Source organism: Rhinolophus sinicus, chromosome 9, assembly GCF_057876585.1.
Source record: "Rhinolophus sinicus isolate RSI-liver-muscle chromosome 9, RSI-T2T, whole genome shotgun sequence".
NCBI lineage: Eukaryota > Metazoa > Chordata > Mammalia > Chiroptera > Rhinolophidae > Rhinolophus > Rhinolophus sinicus.
In genome coordinates, this window is record NC_142509.1 from 29,821,725 (window position 1) to 29,843,773 (window position 22,049).

General features: G+C 49.0%; 1 protein-coding gene across 4 annotated transcripts in view; it reads left to right on the forward strand.

Moving 5' to 3' along the window:
• The window catches only part of KSR2 (kinase suppressor of ras 2), a 354,663-nt gene that overhangs the window by 265,245 nt on the left and 67,369 nt on the right, over positions 1–22,049 (forward strand). For 3 of the 4 annotated variants that reach the window (XM_074321394.2, XM_074321395.2, XM_074321397.2), the window contains 6 exons: positions 4,314–4,380; positions 7,319–7,444; positions 13,945–14,113; positions 18,268–18,309; positions 18,912–18,984; positions 21,620–21,668. In XM_074321394.2, the coding sequence (XP_074177495.1) occupies positions 4,314–4,380; positions 7,319–7,444; positions 13,945–14,113; positions 18,268–18,309; positions 18,912–18,984; positions 21,620–21,668 (526 nt within the window). Of the gene's footprint in view, positions 1–4,313; positions 4,382–7,318; positions 7,445–13,944; positions 14,114–18,267; positions 18,310–18,911; positions 18,985–21,619; positions 21,669–22,049 lie in introns of all 4 variants that reach the window. The other variant, XM_019753947.3, reaches the window with a different exon arrangement.

Here is a 22,049-nt window from a genome sequence, read left to right on the forward strand (position 1 = left end):
AGTGGTAATAATGGTAACAACCATAATAAAAAGGGTAAGTGCCTGCTACTTCAAGTATCTGTCCTAGGCACCTCCCTTGTGACATGTCATCAGTCCTCACTGCAGCCCTGTGAGGCAGCTGCTGTGATTGTCCCAATTTACAGATAAGGAAACGGAGGCTCAGAGCAGATCAGCCACTTGTCCAAGTTGCCACAGTCAGGAAGTGGTGGTGTCAGGACTGGAACCTAGGTTTGTTCTATATGCTATCCTGATCTCATTCCCGCCCGCCCTTTTCAAGGGGGGTGGGCAGAACACTGTATTCTGTAAGATTTGGGCTCCCAGACATCTCTCATCTAGGAAGGAGAATGTATGCCTCTTGTACGGTGGTTCACAAGCTCTGGAATACACTTGCTGGAAATTTACATTCACTTACTGAATCAGAACCTTGGAGCATGAGCCTTGGGGATCTGATTCTGAAGCAGGTGGTCTGCCGATAAAATGTACTCGTATGCTAATAGCTCTTTCTTCCATGGGCAGCGAAGAGGAAAAGTCTAATTTGGGTGGAATCGTATACATTTCCCGCAGGAAAAATGATTTTTCGTAAGTGGGTCATAGTGTGTGTGCATTGTGTACAAGTCTGGCCTTGGTCCCCTACCCCCACCCCTCCAGGGTCTGTGCGATGGCAGCACTAGTCTAATTCTGCCGACTCAATGAGCACAACCTGGAGTGTGGGCTCTCATTCTTTACAAATGGAACCTTCATGCAAGGTGAAGTGTCTGGGCATCGGAGCCCAGGTGTTCTGTGTGAGCCATGGTTGTGTTCCCGCTCCTAGCATGGCCCTCTGAAGCTTCATCTCCCATCCTGCAGCCAGAGGTGAAGGAGGGCTTTTCCACGCCTGCAAGAGTAAGCAACAACGGACCCTGGAGAGGAAAATGCCAGGGGGAGACAGGACATGGGCCGAGGGCACACTGGTGGTCCCACCTGTATGGTCCTGATTCGGACGTGGCCCAAAGGTTACATTAAACGGCTGGTCCCTGCTTGTGGTGCCGCCAGGATTGCAGACGGACTTCTTCACAGTTGAACGTCATCCTTCCAGCTGGGCTTGTTCGAGAAGACTCATCGGTAGAGGTGGCAGAAAGGAACAGTGTCTTTCTGGAGGCTTCCAGGGTGGAGTTGAGCTACTTCAAACGGGACAGAGTATAGAAACTTCTTGGTTCGACAGTCAGTGGCTTTCCCAACTCAGGGCTTTCCACACGTCCATCCGACTGTGTCACAGTGGTCCCAAGCCTCCAGGGGCTTCCCAGTGCTGTAGAATCAAATACAGGCTCCTTGCTGGGGCCACCGGGGCTTATGTCTTCGTTACTCGTGTTGTTCTCTTCATGTCAGCCTCATTGACCTTTGACTCCTGACCCTGAACCCACCAGGCTTGATTTTGTCCCCAAACCTTGTGCTGCTGGAAGCCCTTCTCCCGCGCCCATCACTCGCCTTCCTATTTCCCTGTATTTTTATTATTTTTTTGTGATCTTAGCACACCTGCAATTTACCTGATACCTGTTTACCCATTTATTATCCGCTCTCCATACACCTAGTGGCTCCAGCTACCTTATTAACTGCGTCTCCCAGGACCTGGGGCACAGTAGGCCCAGGTAAGTGTTTGTTGAACAAATGAAAGGCTCCTTTTGAATTCAGTAGAGCTTCGCATCAGGGTTTTGATGTCACACAGGTTATCTCTCGGGGAGCTGGGCCTTTACGGGTCTGAGAGTCTGGGGGCCTCAGAGAAGAAAAAGACAAAGGCAGTCTGCAGTAATGTGGGATTTTTATTTTACTTGTGAAGTCAGGCAACTGTAGTGGGAAGAGCAAGGTGACGTCATAGGCTTGTCCCAAGGACATTTTGACTCTGCTGGATATAGACCCCAGGAACTTTCCTCTTTGTTAACTGTCCCCACCCCACCCCTAAGATACAAAGCAAGAAAGATGGAGGCTTTGGAGGCGTCTGCACAGTGGTTAGGGCTGGACTGGGGAACTTTGTCTCTTACAGGCTATTTGACCTTGGGAGGGTTATCTAAATTTGCTGAGCCTCAGGTTCTCACTCTGTAAAATGGGGATAACAACCGTTTCTACTGTTTATAGTTGTGATGAGGATAGAATAAGTTGTGTAAAGCAGTGAGAGCATCGCCTGGTACCTCGTAAGCACTGCAGAAATGTCAGCTCTTGTTTCTTTCAGAGTCATGCAGTCTTCATGGCGTTCATGACCAATGGGACCTCCTAATGTTTTTCAACCATCTTACTACATTTGAACTTGGCCATAAGGCCCAGAAGCAATCTTTTGTTTTCAACTATCGTAGAGTTTTGGGTGCCAACAGCTGCCACCTCTCTTTGAAGACCCCAAATTGTCTAAGCCAACTTCTCCGAGTCTAACTCAGCCATTTGCTCACCGTCTTATTATGATTTTGTCATATTTAAGTAGCAGCCATGCAGGTGTTTATTTACTATTTATGGCCTTTTCAATGTAAATAATGTTTAGTGATGAAAATATATCTTATTTTCATGAATGGAAAATCAGCATCACTTGCCATTAATCTAAGGGAACCAGAAAAAGTTGACGTTCAAATGAGAAAAATAAGTGCATTAAATTTTCTGTGGGTACTGTTGCCAGTCCAAGTCTGGGACTGGACTTAACATGTGGTAGAGAGATGCAAAGATGTGTTAGCACAAGAGTCCCTCTCTCTGATGCAATCAGAGTGAAGAGGAACTGGAGGTGGACTAATGTTCTCATGACGTGATTTGGCCTTTTCCACGCTGCCATCATCCCTCCTTGCTCCCCTCTGCACTTCCAGGGGCCCTGGGTCTAACTTTTCCGTATCAGAGAGGAATTCCGAGCCCTTTAGGTCCCTAAAAGATGGAACACAAGAAAAATGGAGGAAATGTGCACCGACATTCCGAAACCATCAGCTAGACCAGTGGTTCTTACACTTGAGTGCATCAGACTCACCTGGAGAGCTTGTTAAAACAGATTGCTGCATTTCGACCCCAGAGTCTCTGATTCATCAACTCTGGGGCCCAGAAGTTGCATTTCTGAAAAGTTCCCCAAATGGTGCTGATGCCGCTGGTCTGAAAACTCTACTTTTGAGAACCACTGCCCTAGACTAACGGGGAGAATCAATGTGAAGTCTTTGGCGTTGGAACCCTTCTGTTAAAGAGAACTATCAAATCCCTAGAGGGGAAGGGTGGAGGGCAAATCTAAAGTTTCTACTTCTCTGTATAGAATATTTTAATATTAAACCTCTGAGCAGCCTCAGGGCAACCTCTGGCAAAGATGTTGGCTGTTGGGTTAGGCTACTGTGCACAAAAATGGTAAGGGAATCCAAAAGAGTATGGGATGGGGCATGAATAGCAACTGCCATAGTGTATCCATCCTATTAACATAAAACTCTAAAAGAAAAAGTCAAAACCAGGCATAGTAACTTGGGATTTTTATTATCCTTTTAAAGTCAGGCAATAGAATGAAGAAGACCAAGATGACATTTTACTCGTAGGCTGGTCTCAAAGGAAGACATTTTGACTCAAAATTCTTAAACATAATACCTCTAAAACAGTCATGCCTGTTACTAATCTCATCCTAATTGAAAGCCTTGGTCGACTGTCTCCCATAGCTAGAGCCTTTAAGAAAAATGAGAGGCCACATTTTGGTACCACTGACGCAGGTTTTCTGCTAGCACAAGTCGGTTAATCTTAGTTTTACCATCTGTAAAATGGGAATGATAATAATACCCTTTTCATAAGGTTGTTATAAAGATCCAGTGGCATAGTATATGTAAAATGTTTAATACAGTGGCTGGCAAAGCATCTGCAAGTAAATGGTAGATGATGATTAGGATTGTATGATAATGATGAAACCGTGACGTGGGCACTGTTAGGGAACAGTTGCCACCCACTCTTGGGCCACACAAGGCTGACCTGTAAGAGTGGGATGGCAGCAAACTCTCTCCAGAGTTAATTTCCTGGGTGCCAAGGATATGCCTTATAAGTAGCTGCCCCGTGTTATTTCACATCTTGGTATCCACAGTAGTCAGAGCTTTCTGAACCACTGGGGCATTCCATCCATCCATCCATCCATCCATCCATCCATCCATCCATCCAGCCATCCAGCCATCCAGCCATCCATCTATCCATGCATGCATGCATGCATGCATGCATCCATCCATCCATCCATCCATCCATCCATCCATCCATCCATCCATTCATCCATCCATGCATCCATCCATCTATCCATCCATCCATCCATCCATCCATCCATCCATCCATCCATCCCTCTCTCTCTTTCTCTCTCTCAGGTTAAAGTGCCACAACAAATGCACCAAAGAAGCCCCACCTTGTCATCTCCTCATCATCCACCGAGGAGGTAAGTATTTAACACTTGCTGCCCTGGGGGTAGGAATGGAGTGGGGGCTCCTGCAGGCCACCTGAGATAGCTGTCCCATCCAGGCCAGTTCTGGATACCTCCCGATCCCCTGAGTCTTGCCTGTCTCCTTTCTTTCCCTCTGATACTCTTCTCCCTGACATCTGTCGCCGTAATCCACCCCCCCCTTGTCTGCAATCCCTGCTCTCCCTATTTCTTGCCCTTATAACTGGTCTCTCTGATACTTTAGCTCCCAGATTCATTTCCTCCTTCCTAAGTCTTTTTCTCTCATTCTTGTCTCCTCTCCCAGTTTCCACTCTCCCCTCTTTCCCCGAATACCACTGCTTTTCCTTCCCACTTAAAAAGAGTGCTGGCTGAGTGTTTTTCCATTACGTGCTCTTTAGATTCAATCAATTGACCCTGCAGAAGTGGGCCTGGGGAGGGGTCTGACTTGGACCTGTTGGTTTGGGCCATATGTGCTCTGTCCCCTGGAGCCCTGGGAGTGTCTGGGCCAAACTGTCCAGGCGGGGAGGTCACAGCTACCTTTGGGAGAGCCATTACCAGCTATCTACCGTAAAAAAGCAAGACCAAGTTAGAGGGAAGGAAAGACCAGAAAGCAAGGCTTTTCCCTGTCTGCCAAAGCTCAATAGGAGACACGTCCGTGGGAAGCCTTGCAGTCCAACTTTCAAAATAGTTGCCCTGATTTTTGTCCTGTGGGGTGTTATCCCCAGACTCCATGATCCACATTGAAGTTCATCCACGGGGGAACTCTCTAGGGCTGTGCTGTTCAATACAGTAGCTACTAGCTACATCTCTTTCAATTTAAATTAATTAACTGAAATTAAAATAAAATTACTCAGTCACATCAGCCGCATTTCAAGGGCTCAGTAGCCACGTGTGGCTACCATATTGCATAGTACAGATAACGAACACTTTCATCATCGTGGAAAGTTCTACTGGGCCTCACTGGTCCTGACCTTTGCTATTCAAAGTGTGGTCCAAGGGCCAGCAGCTCCGTAACCACTGGGAAGCTTGTTAGAGATGTAAAGCTTCTGGACCCATCCCTGACCTACTGAATCAGAAACTGCATCGTTAACGGGATATGCGGGGGACTCCTATGCACATGGAAGTTGAGACGTCCTGCTCTAGAGTAGAAGTTGCAGACTCAGGTGGCTTCCAGGGCCAAGCAAGTCCCCTAAACGAGAGAAGCTGGCCAGATGGGGCTGTGCAAAGTGGAGAGAGAGAGTCCTGGCGGTGTCTGGAGAGGACAGCCACGCCAGCAACAAAAGTCCCAATAGTTTTATGTGCCATATGCTTATTTTTAAATGGTAGCAGCTTTATTAAAAGTTTAAGAATTCTTGCCACCCCCCATCTATGGGTTGGATGAAGCTAAGGCTCCAACTTGGGGTACAGCAACTTACTAATCAGGAGACCGAGTCCCTCCTCGTCCTCCCACTACACCCCTGCCAGCCCCCCCCCCCCCCAACGCCTTCCCCCAGCCTTGGTCGGTGCACACTCAGGGGAATCTGCCCGGTTTTAGAATGAACCCAAGGGAAACCTAAAGAAGGAAGCATATTGCTGCCGAAAGTGCTGGGATGTGCTCCAAAACCAACGGGCCACTGGTTTTCAATGATCTTTGCTTTGCTTATCTCCACGAGGAGAGCAAATTGCAAGTGGAGAGAAAGTAAAGTCTTCAGCTCTCTTCTCAAACCCTTTCCCCCCACATACACCCTTCATTAAGAACCATCTGTTCCTTGAACAACTGCATGCACTCAGTGAGTCTATTTACAACCTGAATTCTCCCTGCTCTCGAGCCACTGTCATGGATCGCCTTCCCTGGGGAAATCGCCTGCCACCCAATTCCTCTCCCTCGTGGGTTCCTCTGGGGCCCACCTCCCATGTGGAGACCCAAAGCAACCTGCTGGAGAGCGACCCGCTCTCAGAGGTCGATGAAGGGCTCCCTCCCACCCAGCTTCATGCCCGTGCCCCATTGGTACATGGGAAACAAATGGAACTTTCCAGAAGTCCACCAGTTCCTTGCTGCTCAGCCTGCCCCCGCCCGCCCCCACATCGTTAGTGGGAAGTTTGGAAATATAGTCGGCTTCTATGGTATTGGTGACTCAGGCTAAGCTGAGAGATTAAATCCCTGGGTCAGTCCAAAGCTTTAACCTTTCCACCAACACCCCCACCCCAGCCCTACAATAAAAAAACAGCTAATGAGTAACATTGCCAAACATCCCATTTGAATTAGAGCTTCTCACTTTTGTCTCTCCCTGTGGTCCCTATAAGTAGTAGAAATAACAAACGGGTAACAGGAAAAGGGGCTTGGATGGTGTGGTTTGGACCAGAAAGCACTGATGTGGCATCTGCCATATGCCCAGATTTTTGTGTGGCTTTAGGAAGATGCAGAAGGGAAGGCTGGGAGAGCCAAGCCTCTCCTTCGGGGACCTGAGGTGGCTTTGGTTAGGACAAATGTGTTTTCACGTGCGACGGGGCAAGCCTGAGGAATCCCACCAGGAACGAACCATGATCCTAATGCAAAGGTTAGATGGAGACAGGGATAGGTGGCTATACTCAGGGTCCACCAATTATGGGCCCTGAGAAATCGGGAACCTCTTAGATTGTGAAGGAGGTTCAATTCTGAAATGAGCACCAATGTGAAGCAGCAATTATGGCATTGAGAACAAACAAACAAACTGATCGCTTGTTTTACTATTGTAATTTGTTATTGTTAAATCACAGATTGACAATGAAAAAAAAAATAGAACTCCACCGAGAGCACCCAATGCCACTCCTGTGGCACAACTCTGATTTTGAGCGAATTCCTTTCCAGTCTTGGGGGTGGGCCTTGGAGGTGGGGTCTGAGCTGTGCTCTCCTGATATTCCAGTATAAAGCCAAAGTGATACTTAAACTCCCACCTCGCTGTTTTTATCCCTACGGATCCAGCAAGGTTGGTCCGGACAGAGTCGGTCCCATGTGACATCAACAACCCGCTGCGAAAGCCACCCCGGTACTCGGACCTGCACATCAGCCAGACGCTCCCCAAAACCAACAAAATCAACAAGGTGAGGCTGGGTCGGGGCATGCTGGGGCTGCCGCTGCAGGAGAGAGGAAGGTTCTGGAGCAGACTTGCTGGGTTGATCTGGGAGCATTGCTCTTACCTCCCAGCCCAGCTGGGCTCTCTAAATGCTGTGTGGTTGGTGTTGAATCAAGCTTGAGGGGCATCCAGCCATCGGTGGAAAGTGAGTATGCCAGGAATCTGTGTGATTTAGGGAGCGGGCACACGGAAATGGGAATGAATGCGTGTGTCCAGGAGGTGCAGTAGGGATAGCAGGAGAGCCTGAGAGGGGCTCCGTGGTGGTCCAGACGCCGCAGTCTTTGCTCTGTGAGATGTTTCACCATCTGCCGGGATGAGCTTTGCAGATGGTTCTGGGCTTTCTGACACATCTGTTGAATGAAACCACCGAGGGACAGGGATCTATTTCTGAGCTCCTGCTGGAGACTGGGTGGACGGATATGTGCGGGGGCCCTGAGTGCTGAGCCATGTAGCCAGTTTGTTTGACTTCCAGCTGGTCCTCAGATGCTGGTCAGCAGTGGATCTTTCTTTCCAATCTGGCCTGGAAATTTCCAGTGTAATTTCCACATCCTTTGTTGGGTCCGTTGGACAGACTGCAGCAAAGCTATCCCAGGGATGCTTCCAGCCCCAGGGTAGGAGCCAAAAGTTACGCGTGCCAGCAGGTGATTTCTCAAGCCCCACAAGGTTTTCATGCATGGTGTTGAAGGTGGGTAAAGTGTGGAGCAACCCAACTGCGTGGCAGGTCACCAGCCTGTGTTTAGGACCTGGGTGAGCTTCGTGATGGCCATGTGACTTCTCACTGGCAAGGCACAGTCTCCCTTCTCTGACTAGAGAGGGCATGGTCCCCCTCCCCAATCCATTCTCCACACAGCAGCCAGAGTGACTCTTAATGACTATAATTTGAAGCACGTCACCCTCTGCTTAAAAACCATCCAGTGGTTTTCTAGTGCATTTAGAAAACTAATCAAACTCCTACTGCAGCCTGCAAGGCCATGCATAATTTGGTCCCTCTCTCTGTCTCTGACTTCCCTTTCCATGCCTCCCTACCAAAGCTCATATGTTCTTTCTCTCTCGTGTTGTCACCCACCATTTTTGCTACAAGGTTTCAGTCATTCACCGTCTGGCTCCTGTGGCATCATTCTAGCAGTTGAGAACTTGGTCTCTGAAGTTAGACAAACCTGGCAGCCAGCCTTGGCTTCCTCTAGTTACCACCAGCTGAGACTCTGGGCAAGTAACTTAATCTCTCTGTGCCTCAGTTTTCCTTTATGTAAAATGGGTATGTTCCAGTTATCTACGGCCTCACAGACAAACCCCTCAAATTTAGTGGTGTATAGCAACAACCCTTTAATTATGCTTGCGGAGTCTGTGGATCAGGGATGAGGAAGGGCTACAGTGGAGATGGTGTCTGCTCCATGATGTCCAGAGACTCCACTGGGAAAACTCACACCCCCAGGGGCTGAATCATCTAGAACAGGCATTGGCAAACTGTGCCTTATAGGCCAAATCCAGTTTCTCACCTGTTTCTATGAGTCAAGTTGTGATGGAACAAGCCACACCCATATTGTCTATGGCTGTTTTCCAGCTACAGTGGCAGAGTTGAGTAGCTCCAGCTGAGATCACACGGCTCACAAAGCCTGATGTATTTACCATCTGGCCATTTCAAGGCAAAGATTGCAAACCCCTGATCTAGAGGCTCCTTCACTTACATGTCTGGTGCCTGGGCTGGCATGAGTCAAAGACTAGGCTCAGTGGATACTCAACGGGAGTGCTGACCAGGTGGACATGCCTTGTGGCTTGTGCTTCCTCCCAATATGGCTGCTTCAGCATAGTCGGGCTTTTTACATGGCAGCTCAGGGCTTAAAGAAGGACTGTTTTCTCAAACAAGGTGGGTGCTACATAGGCTTTTATAACCTAGCAGTAAAAGCCCACGCATTGTCTTGGCTTGCCACTCGCCAAGCGTTGGCAGTGTCAGGTCTGTTGTATTCTACTGATGAAAGCAGTCCCAGCCCACTCCAGTTCATGGGGAGGAGGCGTAGATTCCCATCCCATTGGTGGGAAGAGTCCAAGGGAATTTGTGGCCGTGTTTAGAAATGTCTGTGGTGGGTAATAAAAACACCAGCCTCATAGGGTTGTTGTGAGAACAAAATGAAATCAACATTAAAAGCACTTAGTGCCATTCCTTGGCACATGGTAAGTGTCAGGTACATTCTAGCTGTTTAACCATCAGCTTAAATCTTGGGGCTTTCAATGAAAATCTGAGGCTGGGTCCAAATTACATGTATGTAGGTCTCTAGGAGAGGGGATCTCCACCTCTGGAAGGGCTGAAGGGCTTGAATGGGGAGGCTCCTGGGAAGTAACTGTGCAGGCCTGTAACCCATCCTTTCCTTTGTGACATCTTTGGGGGACAAGGTGCTCAGAGCCATCTTAAAAGTTCTCTCTCGCTCTGGCTTTATATGCACAGTGAGCCTTTTGGTGTCAGATGGGACAGGAATATGGGTCAGATAGATCAATGGCTGTGACATTGTTCTGCTTGTCTGCCAGCAGGGGAATTTGATAAGAGAAATAAATTAACCTCTATTTAGAGAGCAGCTTTGACACGGAGGTGGACGTGATCTATCTTAGGGCTGGGTTGTTTTTTTCCCTCTTTCTCTTCTCACCGCTTCACGCAGATTCTTTTTGTCAGGCAGTGATGTGGTTAGTGCAATAGATTTCTGAGCCAATTTGGCCTGAAGATTTCCTTTTCATTGCTGTCTGTCTCCTCTCCTGTCTAGGTCAGTCAATCCAGGTTCACAGAGGCCCAGCTCTTTCACCCAGCGTAATGGTTAAAGTGTGTATTTTGGAGTCAGAAGGCTTGAAACTCGGTTCCTTCACGTTTTTATGTGATCAGAGCAAGATCGCTCTGCCTTGGTTTCCCCTCTGTAACATGGGCAGAATAATAGGAGTTATTGTTGGGATTGTGGAGAGGATTGTATGCAGTGATATGTGTAAAGACTTTAGTCCAACACTGGGTACTCAGGGCATGGAAATAACTAGATGATGAGGAAGACAGAGAATAAGGAAGAGGAAGGGGAACAGAAAGAGGATTAACAAGAGGAAAGAGGAAGGAAGAAGAGGGTGGAGGAGGAAGAAGAAAAGGAAGAGGAAGGGAGAGGTGGAGAAGAAGAGGAGGAGAAGGAAGAATAGGAGAAAGAAAGAAGAGGCAGAAGGAGGAAGAGTAAGAGAAGGAGGGAGAAAGAGAAGAAAGAAGAAGGAAGAAGAGAAAGAAGATGGAGGAGGAAGAGATGAAGGAGATGAAGATGCAGGAGGAGGAGGATGGAGGGGGTGCAGGAGGAGGAGATGCAGGAGGAGGAGGAGATGCAGGAGGAGGAGGAGATGCAGGAGGAGGAGATGCAGGAGGAGGAGATGCAGGAGGAGGAGATGCAGGAGGAGGAGATGCAGGAGGAGGAGGAGATGCAGGAGGAGGAGGAGATGCAGGAGGAGGAGGAGATGCAGGAGGAGGAGGAGATGCAGGAGGAGGAGGAGATGCAGGAGGAGGAGGAGATGCAGGAGGAGGAGGAGATGCAGGAGGAGGAGGAGATGCAGGAGGAGGAGGAGATGCAGGAGGAGGAGGAGATGCAGGAGGAGGAGGAGATGCAGGAGGAGGAGGAGATGCAGGAGGAGGAGGAGATGCAGGAGGAGGAGGAGATGCAGGAGGAAGAGGAGATGCAGGAGGAGAAGATGCAGGAGGAGGAGGAGGATGGAAGGAATGGAGGAGAAAGACAACGAGGTTGACGATGAAGCAGCAGCCTCTGCCAGCTCCTCAGGAGATGTCTCCACACTGTGCTTCCACATCAAGGCGTCAAAACCCCACGTGCAGTGGTGCCCACGCTGACGGTCGGCCTGCTGCAGCGGCTACTGAAGTGGCTGCATGCTGGCTTGCTCTTTTCAGTTGGTTGTAAGGAACAGAGACCCACCTAGACTAGCTCAGCAAATAGAATTGTCTATGACAAGGATAGGCATGGGGCAATAAGAGGAAGGGAAATCACGGCTTAGGAGCTGGGCCTCATGAAACTAGACATGGAGGACAGTCTTGCGCTCGGGCCAACTCCCCGGACCTGAAGCAAGACCATGAGTCACTGGTCCTCCGTCATGACTGTGACCCGGCTGCTCGGTCCATTACCATTGTCTGACGTCCTCATCCTCTACTCTCATTTTTTCTCTATGTCATTGCGTCTGCCACCATATGGGTCCTCCTCCTCAGACCCTCAGCTTATTTGTTTTCTGGCTTATTGTGTCTCCTCAGTTCTCTTTAAACCTCATCTCCTCTCCACATTTCGTCCTGATGCTTTCTGCTATTCTTCCTATTGGCCCCGCTCATCTTTTCAACCCGTTTCATAGGTCACTGACCAGCTGCCATTATGTCCTGTCCCAGGGTTCTGTGTTGGGAGTGGGCTATGGAGGTCACAAAACATGTGTGGCTGTTCAGGACTGTCCATTCACCAGTCTAGTGGGTCAGAGGGTGGAGACGATTTCCTTGGGAAAAGGCCACCGGAGAGCCAGTTATGATCACCACCACGTCCAGCTCAGTGCACAGCTGTGGGAAGGGCGATTCTGGGATGTGAACGTGCTTCTGTTTGATTTCCAGGGTCACATGTGAGTTTCGTGTTACTTGGCACAACCTTATGTTTCTGCTTCTGGACTGGGGGCTGGGACCTGGGCCACTCACTCACTGTATGACTCCAACAAGTCACTCTGAGTCTCAGTGTCCCCATCTGCAGAATGAAGGGGTTGGACTGGATGGTCTCTGAAGGGTGTTCCCCTATCTTAGCAGTGCTCAGGAAGAGAAATTATGCATTAGCCATGCCCTACATGACCTGGTAGAGTTTGAGTTTCCCTCCGACGGAACGCAACCTTCAGCGGCTGGTCCCACTCGGACACAGGTCTGGGTCTGACCTGATGAGGGAATTTCCTCTCCTGTCGTAGCAGTTCTTCCAGGGAAAGTGGGCACCATATACAGCTGTCTGTTTTAATGACTCTATTTTTTCACATCAGCCCTGAACGACACAGGTGAGAATGACCTGATTCCTACCCTCAAGAAGGTAGACATGATTCCTTTCTCCATAAAGACAATTGCTCCTCTCTCCTTCCTTCTCTCTCTCTCTCTCTCTCTCTCTCTCTCTCTCTCTCTCTCTCTCTCTCTCTCTCTCTCCCCCTCCCCCCCTCCCTCCCTCCCTCCCTCCCTCCTTCCCTCCCTCCCTCCCTCCCTTCCTTTCTTCCTTCCTTTCAACATTTATTAGCCACCTCTTATATTTTGTTTCTGTGCCAAGTTCTGCAGATTCCAAGATGAGTAAGACAGTCTAGTGGGAGGAGATGGCTCTTCTGCCTTCCTCCTCCTCTCCTTCTTTCCACCCCTCCTCCCTTCATTTCTTTATTTTATTTTTCCTTTGTCTAGCACGCATTTATGGAAAGACCACACTGTCTGTGCCTGGCACATCGTTACTCTGGATCCTGCTTATGTTTGTCTCCTGGAGCTGCTGTAACAAGTGACCACCACCTGGGTAGCTAAAACATCAGACATTTATTTCCTCACAGTTCTGGAGCCCAGAAGTCGGAAGCCAAGGTGTTGGTGTTGGCAGGGCGGGTTCCTTCTGGAGGCTCTGAGGGAGAATCCATTCCATGCCTCTCTCTCACCTTTGGCACCTCTAGCAATCCTTGGCTTGTAGAAGCATCAGTCCGATATCTACCTCCGTCTTCACCTGACATTTTCCTCCATGTGTGTCTCTCCTTTTCTGTTTCTTCTAAGGACCCTTGACCTTGGAGTTAGGGCCCTTCCTAATCCAGGATGATCTCCTCTCGAGATCCTTACCTTAATTACATCTGCGAAGACCTTCTTCCAAATAAAGTCACATTCTGAGGTTCCAGGGGGACATGTCTTTTGGGGGACGCTGTTTAACCCACTTCCTGGCTCCTGACCTCACCCCCACCAGCGCCGTTCTGGGTGGGGGGGGCACATACGGATCCTGTCGTCATCTTTGCTTTACAGCAGGTTCCGGGGTGAGGAGAGGCAGAGCTGGTTCCAACTGAGATGCAAGGGAGTATGCTGGAGGCTTGTCTCACACGCTCTCTCGTGAGCTGTTGGGCTGTTGATTCTTTAATAAACACTCAGGAGGAGAGGTGTTGGGGGATTGGAGCACTCTGGCCACCTCAGCGTGGGACTTTTCAAAATCAAAGAAGCAAAGGGAGCGTGGCTGTCACCTCCGTGGCTTTCATTACGCAGTAACCTTTCGCTCTGGGGTCCAGACAGTGGATGGGAATCTGACTCCAGAACCTGCTCCTTCCATAGCTGGACGCAACCTGGTGGGGATGACGAAGCAGGCGGGGCTTTGGCCGGCTCTGGGGTTAGGGAAAGGAGGGCCGAGGATGCTGGGGTGGGGTCTTGTCCTGCTCAGCTCACTCTCACTGCTGTGTCTCTGTTCCTTGCCTGTCCCCTGCCCTGTTTTCTTCCTGCAGGACCATATCCCTGTCCCTTACCAGCCAGACTCAAGCAGCAATCCCTCGTCCACGACGTCCTCCACGCCCTCCTCACCGGCACCCCCCCTGCCTCCCAGCGCCACGCCACCTTCTCCCCTGCACCCATCCCCACAGTGCACAAGGCAGCAGAAGAACTTCAACCTGCCAGGTACCTCCGTGCTTGGGGAGTCAAGGGGTTTGTTGGGTTCATGCCAGCGTCATTTGGGGGCCTGTCTATGCTTGAAGGCAATGGGTTAAAGGCATGTGGCTTGAGTCTTACCATGTGTAGAGCACTTGCCACATATTACCTTACTTGATCTTCAGAGTAGCCAGGAGGTAACTGGTATCAGCTCCATTTTACAGATGAGGAAACTGAGGCTCTGAGAGGTAGAGGGACTCTCAGAGACGCTATTGTTCAGTAAGCAACAACTCAGTGTCTCCACCTAAGTCTAAGTCATGGGGCACCTTCTGCCCTGGAGTTGGCAGTTGTCTTAAGAGCTAAATCCCTCAAAATTGGCAGCAGGATCCTGTGCCCGGGACCTCAGGGGCCACGCGCCTGGGCAGTGCTGCATTCCGAGTCACTCTGGATGTCAGGCCAGGGCTCTGAATGAGCGGGTTGGAGTTCTGGATTCAGTATCCAGCTCTGTCATGTCCCTGCCTTGGAACCTCTGCTTTCTTCAGCTTTCTCACGTCTGACATAGGTGGGTGACAGGACCCCAAAGGTTCTCCCAGCTCACGAATTCTCCACTGAGGTTCATGCACATACCAGGGCTACAGTTTTTCCCTCTGCAAATGGTCTCCTGGCTGTCAGACTGCGTTCCTCCATTCATTTCCTTGACACATGTTTACTGAGCATCTACTGTGAACCAGGCACTGTGTACAACAGAGCAGAGCGCAAACCAGACGTGCCCTGGAGGAGCTTCCTGTGGCTGCTGTAACAAATGACTACAAGCTTAGTGGCCCAAAGCAGCGCCAATGTATTATCTTATACTTATGGAGCGTACAAGTCCAAAATCTGTTTCACTGGGCGAAAAATCAAGGTGTCATCAGGACTACTTTCTTTCGGAGAATCTAGGGAAGAATCCACTTCCTTGTCTTTTCTCAGCTTCTAGCGAGTACCTGCATTCCTTGGCTTGAGGCCCCATATCACTCCAACTTCTGCTTCCATTGTCACATCTCCTTTTCTGACTCTCTCTCTCTGCCTTTGATCCTCCCGCCTCCCTCTTATAAGGACTCTTGTGATTGCATGTAGGACCCACCCAGAGAATCCAGAATAATCTCCCCATCTCAAGATCCTTAATTTAGTCACATCTGAAAGTCCCTTTTGCCATGTAAAGTAATGTAGTCACAGTTTCCAGGGCTTGGGACGTGGGCCTTGGTGGGGGAAGCCTTATTCTGCCTGTCACGGCCTCTCTTCTCATGGAGTTTGTAGCTTAGTGGGAGACACAGGTGTGAACCAAGCATACATACACATGAAAATGGAATTATAAACCGGCCCAAGTGCTATGCAGGGGGAGAGCAGTGCTATGAGCAAATTCAAGACGCGAATAAGCACAAGTTGAAAGAGCAAAGGCAGCTGAGTCGCAGAGGTGGCGGAGTTGTCCAGGCAGAGAGAGGGGAGTGCGTGCAAGAGCCCGGCCACAGAAAAGAGCTGAAAAACTGTCCCAGGAGCCTAAGTGCCGTGAACAAGGGGAATTGGCACCAAGTATGACTCAGAGCTGCAGGGGTGAGGCTTGGCAGCGCTTTGTAGGCTGTGGCAGGAATTTAGATTGTATTTAAGACAAAATGGGAGGCGATGGAAAGGTTGAGGCAGGGGGATGGGGCGGTCCTTCTTCCTTCTAGATTCTTCCTTTCCGAGGACCGCTCAGGGTGCTCTCTGGGGAGGCCGTAGGGAGAGAGCGGGGACTGCAGAGTGGAAGTGGCTTCAAAGTGGCCTCCTGGTCTCTCTGACTTCTGGTCATCTGAAGGCTCCCAGTGTCCAAGTCCTCTTGATGCCAGAGAGCGAGGAGCCACCAGCTCTCCTGAGCAGGCCACTTGGGTTCATTCGCTGCCCCTTGGAGCCACTTCTCGTTGGTGTCTGTCATCAGTGAGAACAGGGCTCATAGGGATACGTCTCCTCTCTGGCCCCTCCCTCCCTCTCATCATCAGGAACAGCTGTTCTCCCACACGCAGAGGGTTCGTGGGGTCGATGAGTAGCTGACTCTGTGCGTGCTGGCATTTGCCGGGTGTCCCATTGCCTGACACCTGTCCCTTCTCAGAGCAGGACTTCTTCTCCACTGCCCAGCCCCTCCTCTTCAGAAGACTATAACTGCCAGCAACCCTTTTCTGCAGACACTGAATCCCCCATTCCAGTTGGGGAGGGATGAGATCAGCTAAGCCTCCTGAGAACCCTGGCTAGTTTTTCTTCTTTTAATTTTAGCCCCTTGTTGACAGCAAAATGTCTGCGTGCAATGAAAAAAAAAGAAAACAAAAAAACAAAAAAGCCTAGGTTACCTAACAGAAGAAAAGTCCCAGAAAATCATGGAGGTGGGTTTTCTTTCAAAGCTTTGCTGTGTGACCTTGAATGAGTCGCTGCTCATCCTGGGCACCTCGTTATCCAGAATCAAAAATGCATCCGTCTGGATGCCAACTGTCCAGGCTGTTTGGGAATTGCTGCGCTAAAAGAGAGTTGATTTCGTTCAACAGGAGTCGTGAATCCACGGGTAGAAGGCACCAAACGAGGGGTTTGGGATCCTGAGATACCAGGACTTGCCCTCTATCCTGGGGGAAGTTACAGATCAATTCCAACCTCAGGGGCAGCTAACGGCTTCTTAGCTCTTTGAGACTATCCGATGGTCTCTTAATTAAAACTTATTCTCGTCTATTAGTTAAGGGAGCTTAGAATACATATTCCACACCTAGCAGGCACTCTTATGTCATGATGAGCTCAACCCTGTAAGGGAGAGACTATTATTATCCATCCCTATTGCACACATGTGGAAACAGAGACTTGCAGAGAGATGGCTAAGCTTTTACAAGCAGCCAAAGGAAGAAAAAAGATTCAACCAGCATTAGTTTCTAGACCCCAAGGCTCAGAAACGCTATGCTAAATTCTTGGTGACTTGTCCGAGAATTGGACAAGTTGTGACATGTCCCTAAATAAATAAAATTGTTTCTGGATGTATATTTGTCAATTCAGACTCATATCTGACCCCATCCTTTCTCACTTCCTTTACTGGGGGACATAAAGCTCTGTGTGACCTGTCCATTGCCCCTGGCACCCCGTGTCGCTCCCTGCTCCAGGCCTTCTACCCCACTAGAGTAAGTGATAACATTAGAAACCTGAGGGTGGTCTGCAAGAGCTGGCCTCTGGGGACTGGAGTGGAAGTAAAATGAATTGTAGGAGAATCAGCAGTGAAACTGAAGAAATTCCCTTCAGATAATTTTTCCCCTAAATGTGGAGCTTAATCCATACTTGTGGCAGGCAGAATCACGGTCCCTGAAAGATGACCGTGTTCTAATCTTGGGATCTGTGAATATGTTACTTTATGTGGCAAAAGGAATTTTGCAGCTGGGACTAAATTAAGGATCTTGAGATGGGAGATTATCCTGGATTATCGGGGCGACTCTAAATGTGATCACAAGGGTCCTTATAAAAGGGAGGCAATGTCAGGACAGAAGCAGAGATTGGAGTGATGGGGCTATGAGCCAAGAAATTCGGGCAGCTCTAACAGCCAGAAAAGGCAAGGAACGGATTCTCCGTTAGAGTTTCCAGAAAGAACCGGCCCTGCTGACAATCTGATATTTAGCCGTTAGGATTTATTTCAGACCTCTGCCCTCCAGAACTGTAAGAGAATAAATTTGTGTTGTTTTAAGCTACCATGGGTATGGTCATGTGTTACAGCAGCAACAAGAAAACTAATACAATGCTCAGTGCAGCAAAACGCAGGAAACTCATCAAGGTTTTTTTTGTTTTTGCTTAAAGCCACGGTAATCACTGCCAAAAGGGGAAAAAAATTAATATTTGAGATTATGGCTCTATAGATATTTTTCTGCGTGTGTGTTCCTGTTCATTTACCAGAAATGGAATTGTGCCCAGGGTGACTCTCTGAGTTGGGGTGCTCTGTTTTCAGGGAGCATCAAATGGGAGGGTTGATTTAGCTATTTAGATCTCTGGCTTCTTCACACATATTCTCAGTCCTTTGGAATGTGGGGTGTCTGCAGAAGTCTGAAAACCCTCGAGAGCGAGCAGAAAACCTATATGGTGGCTGTGGGAGCCCAATTGGTACCCGAAGGGGCAGCCCCACGGTGGCACTCACTCTGGTGCTTTCTTTCTCTCACCAGCATCCCACTACTACAAATACAAGCAGCAGTTTATCTTCCCAGGTGAGTCTTGTGTGAACTCAGCCCCGCTGATGTGCAGGAGTGGCTGGAATGGACGGGGCAAATACTGGGGCAGACAAGCTCAAAGAGGACGGTGGGAATCACCACACTGTAGGATCGTGGCTGGACATGGCAAAGGAAAACGTGGGCGGTCCCAAGGCACAGCAGAAAGGCCTGAGAGGGTGGTCTGCAGAGAAGGATGGGCAAGGGTAGGAGTGGCCCAGAGCCACGTGGCAGATGGTCAGAAGGGCTTGAGTTGGGCACTAGGAGATGTGAAACCAAATGGCCTCATCCTTCCAAAGGGAATTCAGGAGTGAGGAGGATTCGGAGATGACCAGTGGGTGCTTCAGGCCAGAGGCATGGGGGTTCTGGCAGCCCCCTAGGTGACAATAGGGGATTTTAGTCAGGATGTCATCTAGAACACGGGTGCATCTAAGTGGGTGAACTTCACGTAGTTGAGGAAGAGAGAGAGGGGATTGGCCAGCCCCAGCGATGTATGATCTGGTAAGAAGTTACTAGCTGCTAGCATCTTCCAGAAGTCGGGCCTTCGGGGGTGGTTGTGGACCCCATGTTTGTTTACTGACTGTCTACTCTGTGGCTTTCAGATGTGGTGCCAGTGCCAGAGACGCCGACCCAAGCGCCCCAGGTCATCCTGCATCCAGTGACCTCGAATCCAATGTAAGTTGGAACAGAGACCTCCTTCCCCTGCCCTAGCCCTTCAGGCTGCTCACGGTCTCTGTCTTCTTTCTTCCTCTTCCTGGAATTGGTGGGTTGGGAGACAGGGGCATACATAGGGGGACAGAGAAACATAGGTCATGACTCAGGCAAAGAGAGGGAGAGTGTGACAGCCCGGGACCCCAGAGGCAATGCAGGCCCCCAGGAGTCAGCTCTGCCTTACGTAGCTGTCCCTGCCTGTCACGTGTGATTTCCAGGGGCCAGACCATTTCCTTAGGACCCCCAGACCCTCCTATGACCAGAAAGGCAACTTGTCCCAGGCAATAGCTAGAGCTTAATAGGAGGGTAGTTATTCTATGTCATTGTCCCCCTTTTAAAAAGTATAATGTAAGTTTATACCAGGGGTCAAATTACAGCCTATGGGACAAATCCAACTTGCCACATGCTTTCATAAATAAAGTTTTATTGGAACACAGCCACGCCCATTTGTTTACAACATACTGTCTATGGTGGTTTTCAGACTCCAACAGCAGAGCTGAACAATTGTAACAGACACCATATGGCCCACAATGTCTACAATACTAACTATCTGGCCCTTTACAGAACAAGTTTGCTGACCTCTGGTTTATACCATTGTAAAAATAATATAAGCTAATTTGGGAAAATTTGGACTGTCCTGTAAAAAGAGAAAGGAAAAATAATCATCACGTATAATCACACCGCTCTTAGATTTGTCCTCCTTCTATTCATAGTTTACTTACTTGTGACCCACAATTATGCACCGTTTCCATCCCTCCTTTTTATCCGTTAATGCTATAACGTTGCATTTTCCATATTATTCCAGACTCTTTATACACATTGTTTTTAATGGCTGTAAAAATAGCATATCAATGTGGAATAATTCCCTTAATCATTTCCCGGTTGCTGGCACTTACATCTTCCCTTGTTTCGCTGTTGTAAACAACACCTCGAGGGACAACTCTGAGTGTGGCGTCTTTAGCGTCCGTCCGTAGGCTGCCTCTTTCCAGGTGGTCTGATTGCCCAAGTGAAATCACCTTCCTTAACTTCTTTGCTTGCGACCGAAGTGTGAGGCATGCAAGGGAGGAGTTAATTTAGATTTAACTGTTTTCCCAACTCCATGCTTTTGCCTAGTCGGTTTTTCCCTGACTGCTTAGCTGCTGAGTGCTTTCTGACCTGCTTTAGGGACTTTGTTAAAGACCCAAATGGTACATCTCTGAAATCAAAAAAAGCAGCAATTTGCCAGAGGGTATTGTGCTGACATGTAGCTCTGGATCGTTTCTCGGCTGCGCATAAACCAATTCCACAATTTGTGTAAGACGAACTCCAGGTTATTAACTGGCAGTCAGGGAGCGCCGGCGAAAAACAGAGCTAATAACTGCCTGCGATCTGCTTAAATGTGCGTGGAGTGATGGGAACTAACTCTTTGCAGAAGGGAAATAATTTAATAGCCCCGGCTGCTGTAATCACGCCTTGATACAAGCTGAGGAAGGTTCCCACTTTGTAGGTGTGTGAGGAGAGCCTCCAGCTGCATTGTTCCACCCCAGTCTCCCCCAGGGTGTCAAGTTCCCAGCGTATCAGCTGTCACTGTGTGGTTTCATTCCTCCTTCCCAGCCTATACTATAAATAATTGGTGAATCTAATGGCAAATGCCACTTTGTGACCATCCCTTCTTTCTCCTTCTTTTAGTTCTTACATTCTTTCAGACTCCCTCTCACCAGGAGCCCCTCCAGCAAGCAGATTGACTCTGTCTGCAGGGTCAGCAGCTTCCTGGGGTCTGAGGCTCAGGATAGGGAAGGCCCCCCCATAAGAGGAGGTAGGTAGGGGGAATCTGCTAAGTTCGGAAAATAGTAAAGGGGCATAGTATCCATTGTGATTGCTTCCTCCCACCAGTTCCAGATCACCCCATAAACACATACACGTCATCGACTCTAAAGCATACCCCTGAAAAAAATCCTGTAACACACACTGTGCCCCACATCCCCATCACATACCATGTACCCCAACATTCCCCTCTCATCCCCATTACATACCCCGTGACACCATCAACGTATGTCATGTCCCCCGTATCCCCAGTATGTACACCCAACTCACATGCACAGAACAACTCCTGCACAGAGACCATCCCATAATACACCCCCAGTACTTGATATATATACTTAGTACTACAAACTGAATGAATGAATAAATGAATGAACAAATGAGTGAGCAAACAAACAAATGAACGCTAGGATCCTTCTAAAAGATCCTGATTTTGAGTGAACTGGAAAGATCTGATGAATTCTTTCCTAGGGAACACGTAGAGCTCTGAGGATTCTTCCACTTAAGGCATTTAGGCCAGTTTATAAGGAAGCTGCTAGATTAGTAGAAACCAGAGCAATAAAGAAAAATGAGCCCTGAGCAACCCCCCAAAAATCTATTTAAAACAGTGTCCTTGCACACTGCTTCTTTGTGGCAAGGTTATGGATTATTTCAGACACACGCATTGAAGTGAAATTGGAGATAAAGGTTTGGCGGCAAGGACTTCTCATTTGGGGACTCTTCATAGAGGGATAAACTCAGTACATGGACCCACCTTTGCACCCAAGGGTCACGTTTATTTTTCTTTCTTTCTTCAAAGCTTGGAAGGAAATCCATTACTTCAAATTGAAGTGGAGCCAACCTCAGAGGTGAGAACTGAAGAGTGGCGAAGCAACTTTTTCCAACAAAGCCAAGTGATGTCTTTGATGACGCAGAGGGCTTGGGGCGGCCAGGGGGGTGCAGGGGCCCTGAGTGATGGATGTTCTAAGTCTGGGACAATTAACAAGTGGAGGCCCCTCCCGGCAGTGAACCTAATGGGCCGTTATATGGCGTGCATCCTGGAAAAGCTAGATGTGCGGAAATTGGCAAATGATTTGCATTCTTAGTTGAAAAACCAGCTCAGGGCTGGATAAACCCCCAGGGGTATGTGCCCACTGCCTCCTGAGAATACACGGGAGGAGGCGGGGGCCTCAGGGACACTGGGCTTGGCCGGGTGTTAAGAATGTTCTGGAGCTTCTTCCCACCTACCA